At 57.6% G+C, this 7,871-nt stretch overlaps 1 protein-coding gene across 1 annotated transcript in view; it reads right to left on the bottom strand.

Annotated features, from left to right (window-relative positions):
* Positions 1–1,773: 1,773 nt before the first annotated feature.
* PEAR1 (platelet endothelial aggregation receptor 1) overlaps positions 1,774–7,871 on the bottom strand; it is a 20,272-nt gene continuing 14,174 nt past the window's right edge. The window contains 13 exon segments of the mRNA XM_014540854.1: positions 1,774–2,271; positions 2,755–3,015; positions 3,136–3,210; positions 3,365–3,476; positions 3,561–3,649; positions 3,867–4,079; positions 4,248–4,376; positions 4,479–4,607; positions 5,738–5,863; positions 6,047–6,193; positions 6,326–6,428; positions 6,525–6,688; positions 7,730–7,868. Of these exon segments, the coding sequence (XP_014396340.1) occupies positions 2,135–2,271; positions 2,755–3,015; positions 3,136–3,210; positions 3,365–3,476; positions 3,561–3,649; positions 3,867–4,079; positions 4,248–4,376; positions 4,479–4,607; positions 5,738–5,863; positions 6,047–6,193; positions 6,326–6,428; positions 6,525–6,688; positions 7,730–7,868 (1,824 nt within the window). The 3' untranslated portion in view covers positions 1,774–2,134.

Below are 7,871 nucleotides of genomic sequence, written 5' to 3'. Positions count from 1 at the left end.
CTCCGACTGACAGCAGGGAGGGGCGGAACCGAAGGTGGGGGTGCGGCGGTGGAGTGGGGGGGGAGCGGCAGGACTTGGGCGGCAGAGATCCAGGGAGCAGGTGAGCCCTAGAGGGTCCGGCCCTGAGAACCCTTTGGGGAGGGAGCGAGCCAAGGTTCCCCCACGACCCAGGCAGAGCCCGGGGCGGAGGGGACAGGGCTAGACAAGGCCAGAACGAGGGGTGGGGGCGAAGGCCGGCGGGCGTCCAGCCACCCAAAGTCCCCCAGGAAACCGAGCCCGAGAAAGCGGGAGCTGGTTCAGCCTATCAGGAATGGGGTGTCTGAGGAATCTGGGGAGAGGCGGGGTGGGCAGATCCGCTCTCTGGGTCTGCCTGCCCTCCTAGCCGGTAAGGAGGGGCTCCTGGTGGAAAAGGCCCAGAGAGCCCCACGGTGAGCTGGTGTGGAGCTGGGTTCCTGTTCTCCACAGCATCTATTTGGCCTCCTCTGCGTCTGGGAACTTAGCTGATCTGCTGATGAGTTAATGCGTCCGGTAATGCTTTTTAGAAATCTTGAATTCTAAGTGCTCAGGCAGTCCAGACCCTGCTGGACCCTCGTTGAGTATATCCTCTCCGGTCTGCCTTCCTGCCTCCAGCCTCCCCCACCCCATCAGTTCCGCTGCCCCAGGGCCACTCCAAGCCCTTCCTACCTTTCAGCCGATGCAGTTCCCCTTGGAGAAGTGCCCTCTTTGGGGAAGGCTCCCACCTGTGCAGTCTACTAACTCTCAGAACGTGCCATCTCCCCTCTATCTGAGCACTTACCATAGTGTGACTGATACTTTTAATTCACTCAGCCACTCCGTCTTTTAGGGAACATTTATTGAGTGCCTACTATGTGCCAAGGGGAACCAATGTCGCACATAAACACAGGGAACTTACAGACTGGTGGGAAAAGCAGAAATTCATCAAAGAATCACATAAAGAAACAACACATTACAGAGGTGCCTGGTGCCCTGCAGGCCTTCTGCAGGCATCGGGTGAATGCATGCAGCTGTCATTAGTGCTATGAAAGAGGTGCTTCCCAGAGGAGGGGGTGTGAAGGACAAATGGAGGCTAACAGGTGAGTGGGGGAGAAGAGCATTCCAGATGTGTGAGGTCCCTGTGGCAGCAAGAAGTGTGGCCGATAGGAGGACCTAGAAGCCAGAGTTACTGAGGCAGAGTGACAGCGAACACAGTTCAGGGTGAGGCTGAAGGCACAGGAGGAGGCCAGCAGAGCCTTTGCTTAAGACAGCGGTTCTCAACCTGTGGGTCGCGACCCCTTTGGCGGCAGAACGACCCTTTCACAGGGGTCGCCTAAGACCATCCTGCATATCAGATATTTACATGACGATTCATCACAGTAGCAACATGACAGTTATGAAGTAGCAACGAAAATAATTTTATGGTTGGGTCACAACATGAGGAACTGTATTTAAAGGGCCAGAAGGTTGAGAACCACTGGCTTAAGACCTTTGACAGTTTGACTCTGGCCAGGAACAATGGGGCAGCGTGAAGAATCTCAAACAGCGGCCACCCAATCAGCTTGTATTTGGAGCAGCTGGCTGGAAGGGGCACTAAGTGAATGCAGGCGGCTAGTTAACTGGTTTGGGGCTGCCTCTCTGCTAAATGGTGAGAGCCATAGGATAGGGCCTATCCCTGGTACCCCTCTGAAAACACACACACACACACACACACACACACGCAGAAGCTCACATATGCACACATACCAGTACACACATACACAGAGCCCAGCCTGGGAGTGCAGAGAAAAGGTGCTCAAATATACATTTTTTTACATCAATATGAAATCAGAGTTATCCAGCAATGTCCAACCCACCAGTGTATGTACACAGGCCCTGGCAGCCTTGGGGGGCAGTGGGTTGGGGAAAGGGAATGCAGGCTTCCTGCCAGCCAGGGTCCCAATGTGGAGGCGGGAGCCAGGCTCCCATCTCTCCATTCACTTCCTCTATTAAACTTGTTCATAAACATGTTCATGTTCACGGCCTGCCAGACCTCTCCCTGCTCCTGGCAGGGTTCAGCCGGCTCTGTCCCCAACCTTGGGCAGCAAGAACAGGTGTGCTGGCCTTTGCACACCATCTTGGCCCCTCAGGGGTCCCGGTGCTAAAGTGGGGGGGATGGGGGGTGCCGTACAGGAGGCAAGTCATAGTGTCCAGGGATGTGGCTGTTCTTGGGCGAGTCATAGTGGCCGGGGGTCGGGCCCAGAGGCTGGGGGTGCTGGGAGCCCACGGAGTCTGGGTCTGGAGACAGAGAAGGGACAGAATGAGGAGGAGGTGGCTCCTCCCCTTCTTCCTCCTCTCTCCTCTCCAGACGCTTCTGCCCAAACAGAGCTGGTGCCTGGCTGTAGGGCAGTTTGGGCAGCTTCCCAGCTGCCAGCCGGTGAGGCCACCTTGACCTGCCCACCTCACAGGCTATGAGGACACTTGGACACCTGCCCATGCAGCCCCCTTGCTCACCCCCTGCCTGGTTCCCCACTTGTCTGGGGACCAACTCCACAAGCCAGGTGCTCCACAACCTCCATTTCCATCCTCAGCCCTGTGAGGTGGGTTCCACCGCTCAGGCTCTACGCGGCACCGTGATTCCCAACAGCATGCCTGGCCTGGCCCCAGTCAGACCCCCAAGGCCTTGCTCTTGCTGCCACAGCATGCACCTCCACATTCTCTTTCTCTGTCCCTTTCTCCCTCCCTTGTCCCTTCTCCCCCCCAGCGGAGAAGGAGGCTCACCATGGGGCAGAACAGTAGGCTGCTCATAGGTACCACTGTCTCTCTGCGGCTGCGGCTGTGGCTGGGGGTATCGCGGCCTCTGGCTGGCCGGGAGCTGAGGAGGCTGCCTGTGGGGAGATCCTGAGGGAGGGCCTTTCATTTCCACATAGCTGCTCTCCCGGGGGCCCCCTAGCAGGCTGGGCAGATCCCGGATGGTGGCGTAGGGGTTCTCACTGCTCAGGGAAGCCATACTGGCCCCCAGCCCGTCTTCAGAGATGGGTCCTGAGGATGGGGGAAAGCGTTCAGGCTCAGGGGAGGCACTGGCTCCTAAACAAGCCCCAGTGCAGCTCCCTCATGCACCGCAAGCCATACTGGCCCCCAGCCCGTCTTCAGAGATACCACCTTTGCCGTAGAATGGGCCTGGGCCATTACTGTTGCCGTAGCTACAGCTGTAGCTTCGGTCCAAGCGGCTGCTACCTGAGGAGGAGGAGGAGGAGGAGGCCACTCGCCATCAAACTCCTGGGCTCAGCCTCCTCTAACCCTGGTGCCCAGAAGCCCCTTCTGCAGACGGAGCAGGACGCTGGGCTGCACACACCCGCCCTCACCGGAGGCCTGGCCTCTAGGCTCCTACCCCTGTCCAGGTGCTTCCAGTCCGCAGGCAGCGTGGTGTGGTTGTCAGGCCCATGGGCCCCACCTGGCCGCTCAGGGCCCTGGAGGCTGGCAAAGAGCTGATTGCCGGGAACCTGACGGGGGAGGAGCAAGGATGGAGCTTTCCAGAGAAGCAGGTGTTTACCATCTCTCCCCAGCGCGCCCTCCCCAGCACTGACCTTGTTAGGGGGTGGAGGGTTAGGTGAGCACTGGGAGAGGGTGTGGTAGCTGGGGTTCGAGTAGTAGTGACTGTAGCTCAGAGGGATATCTGCAAGGACAGACGCAGGCGCAGGTGACCCCCAGGCAGAGACAGGCCTGGGCCCAGGAATGCTATTCTGACCCCGGAGATCAGTCATCAGCCCCTCTGACTTCCCTTCCTCCCTCCCACTCCTCACTTTGCATCTTCCAGGTCCAGGGAGAGACCCAGGAGCCCCGTGCCTATGAGCCAGCTACTTGGATGTGTCCCCTGCCCCCGGCAAGCTCACCTGGCATGACATACTCAGAGCCATCCAGTCGCCCGCTGCTGTACGCCACTGCCAGGTGTTGGTGCTGCTTGCCTTTCTGCCAACGGCGGTAGCCGATGAACAATGCCACCAGGGCCACCACCAGGGACCCCAGCACTGCGATGCCAATCACGGCCCCCAGTGAGTTATAGGGCACTGGAAAGGTAGGCATCATGGTGAAGGGCTCCTGGCTTCCTAGTGGGTAGGGCAGTCATTCAGAACAGCGTCTTGGCTCTGCTGGTGAGCTTGGGGGACATGCATGGGAGAGACTCCTAGGTGGGGGGCCAAGATCTGGGCAGAGACCCGGGCAGGTGCCCATGTCCTCGTTCCCTGGGGATATGAAAGGCCTAGAGGAGAACTCACCAATCCTGCAGGGGGCACCACTGTGCCCTGGAGGACACACACAGGCCCCCGTCTCTGGGTGGCACCTCTCTCCAAAACCACACTGGCATGGTTGGGAGCAATTGGCACCAAACATCCCTGGAGAACAGCCTGGGAGAGAGCCAAGGAGGTAGGCGGGGATCAGAGGTTGCCAGGACACAGGGCTAGGGCTGACTTAGGCACAGGGGCATGGAGCTCGGCTTCTGTTGGTACCTTCCAAGCAGAGGTGTCCGGTCCAGCCTGGGGGGCATAAACAGCTTCCATCCTGGGGGTGGCAGGTCCCGCCATGGTGACACTGGCAGGGCTGGGCGCAGTTGTCTCCCCAGCGTCCTGGAGGGCATGCTGCGGAGACAAGGTGCGCCTGCCTGGTGTGCCAGCCCAGCCCTCCTCCGCCCTCACCAGATGAATTCTGGGCCCCCAACAACACTGAAATCTTCCCCGCAGCGCTGGTCTCTCTCCCCAGGGACACCAAGGCTTTGGACAGTATCTACACTCGGATGACTCACAAACGCGGACCGGCAGACCCATGTGCCCAGCTGCCTACTTAACGCCTGCACTTGGCTGTCTAATGGCCATTCAGAACAGCGTGGCAGGGCCAGGCGGCCAGAGCCATCCAAACTACCCTGCACTGTGTAGCTCTACACTTAAAAAACTGTTTTTTAAAACGTGACAGAAGTAAATGTTCACCCTATTTAAGGTAGAATTTTTGTGTATCTGCTACTAGCAAATAATCTGATAGTAGTTACTCCTGAATTCTATGGCAAAACTCCTCACCAGGATGACTTTTCTCTCCCCCGCCTGACAACGAGCTTCCATCCGGCCCGTTTCATAGTAATAGCTTCTCATTTCCATTCTCAAAATCTATTTCACTTGGTTGTTTTGCATTAATCTTTTCCATGATGTTCTTCATATATTTATGTGAGAAAGAAGCCATAAGTAAATCAATTAATTGATAAGAAACTGAGCTTGTGGCCCGGCCAGTGTAGCTCAACGGTTGAGCATTGACCCAGGAATCAAGAGGCTGTTCGGTTCGATCCCGGTCAGGGCACATGCCCGGGTTGCAGGCTCGATCCCCGGTGGGGGGTGTGAGGGAGGCAGCTGATCGATGACGTTTCTATCTCTCTATCCCTCTCCCTTCCTCTCTCTCTAAAAGATCAATAAAAACATTAAAACAAACAAACAAAAAACAAAACGAGCTTATGGCTTCCCTCACCCCCTTCCCTGTGCTGCCCTTCCTGGGTCTCCCGTGGAGGAGGACAGGGAGTTGTTTCTCCTGACTGTTCATTGCTGCATCCGCAGCACCCAGAAGGGAGGTGGTGCTCAGTAAGTTTTTGTGTGTGTTGTTTATATCACTAACTGAATCAAGGCAGGTCCAGAGGCTTTTATACCCAGGAGCAGGAGAACAGAAGCCGCTGGTTCTCAGCCCACCCTCTGGCACACACATGCTCTCAGACACACAAGCCACCACGTACGTTGAGAACAGTCTGAGCCAGTCCAGCCAGCCAGGCAGTAGCAGGTTCCATTGGAGGGGTGGCAGGAGGAGTAGTTAGCACACTTGCAGGGCACACAGCGTTTGCCATAGCGGCCAGGCTGGCAGGCTGGGGGAAAAGGGCTCCTGGTGACTCGGGGCAAACAGCCCTTGATGCCACTATCTCCCTCCCTCCTGCCCACTGGCCCAAAGATTGGAATCAGTGGAAGAAAACAAGACGGGCAGAGTAGAAGGTTCTGACACTACACTGCGTCACACTGCTGACAGGTGGGAGGAAGGGAGGGAGCCTCACGTCTCTGGCAGGAGGGACCCCGGAATCCAGGTACACACACACAATTGCCATTCTCGGGGAGGCAGGTGCCCCCATTCTTGCAGGTGCAGGTGTTGCTACAGTTGGCTCCCCAGAAGCCTTCAGGGCAGGGCAGGTGGCAGCGGGTACCTGTGGGAGAGAAGAATAGGGTGAGCCTGGCCTGCCCCACCCCTCCCATAAGGGATCTTCTGGACACATTTCCTGGGGTATATACCCCCAACTCCACAGGGGGCCTGGGGCCTGGTCCCCCAGAATGCTCACCTGTCCAGCCAGCCTGGCACTGGCAGTGTCCATGAACAGGGTCACAGCCATCAGAGTGGTCACAGTCACAGCGATGGGCACAGCCTTCACCAAACTTCCCCTTCTTGGAGAGGGAGTGGAGGGTAGGGCAGAGGAGTCAGCTGAGGGATGCCATGCCCTCCCTCCCCCCAGGCAGGCAGGCAGGCTGTTGGGCACTTACTGGACAGGGGAGCTGGCAGTGGACCCCTTGCCACCCAGGGGTGCAGGTACAGGCTCCAGTCTGGGGGCTGCAGGCTGCCTCGTGGGCACACTGGCAGCTGGCATTGCAACCGAATCCCCAGGTTCCAGGTGGGCAGGGCACAGAGCAGTTACCACGCTGCCAACCTAGAAGGGAGGTGGGCAGGTAGGCAGGGGGACCCAGCTTCCCTCCCGGGTGAGCGCACACTAAGCACTGACTGTGCCAGGCTCCGTGCTATGAGTTGGGGGTGAAGTGAGGGTGCTCATGGTCCCTTACAAGAGACAAGCATAGCCCTGGCCGGCTTGGCTCAGTGGATAGAGCGTCAGCCTGCAGATTGAAGGGTCCCAGGTTCGATTCTGGCCAAGGGCACATGCCTGGGTTGCAGGCTTGATCCCCAATGGGGGGAGTGCAGGAGGCAGCCAATCAATGATTCTCTCTCATCATTGATATTTCTATCCCCAGGTTCGATTCCGGTCAAGGGCATGTACCTGGGTTGCGGGCACATCCCCAGTGGGAGATGTGCAGGAGGCAGCTGATCGATGTTTCTCTCCCATCGATGTTTCTAACTATCTATCTCTCTCCCTTCCTCTCTGTAAAAAATCAATAAAATATCTTTAAAAAAAAAAAAAGAGACAAGCATATAAACTGTCAGATGTGGAACAAAAGGCTAAATGACCACCAGCCACGCACCACCCCAGTCCTGGTCTTGGGTGCCTCTTCTGCAAAATGAAGGGGGTTGGCAGCAAACCCAATGCTTACAGAGGCCCCAACAGGTATCTAAACAAATTATCCCGACCATGTGCAAGACAATAGGGAAGAGTGGGAACTGGAGACCGGAGGTTTGTTGAACATACTAGTAATAGAGAGCTAGCCAAACAAAACACGCCTGTGTCAGAACCCAGCCTGCAGATGGCCACCCTGCACCCCTGGGAGATCTGGGAGGCCCTGGTTATGTATCGCTGAGGGTGAACAGGGTACTCCAAAGAGGGGTCTCCTGGACTGGGCCTTTTAGGAGGAGTGGGATTCCTGCAGCTGGAGAAAAAGCAAAGTGGAGATTCCAGGAAGGAAGTAGCCTGGCTGCTTTCCCACGGTCCAGCTGCTGCCCAGCAGCTCCGCCCTGACCCTGCCGCCTCCCTTCTCTCCGGGGCCCCGCCCCCAAACCGCCCCTCCCGGACGCACCCCATTACCTTCCTTGCAGATGCAGGCGCCGTCGATAGGGGAGCAGGCGATGGCATTCTCGCAGGAGCAGCGAGAGGAGCAGTTGAGTCCGTAAGTGTCGGGCGGACAGAGGCTAGCGCAGTGCCGGCCCTGCAGGCAGCGGGCGCACTA

Source organism: Myotis brandtii, unplaced genomic scaffold (genome assembly GCF_000412655.1).
Source record: "Myotis brandtii unplaced genomic scaffold, ASM41265v1 scaffold250, whole genome shotgun sequence".
Taxonomy (NCBI): domain Eukaryota; kingdom Metazoa; phylum Chordata; class Mammalia; order Chiroptera; family Vespertilionidae; genus Myotis; species Myotis brandtii.
This window is presented reverse-complemented; position numbering and strand designations above follow the sequence as displayed.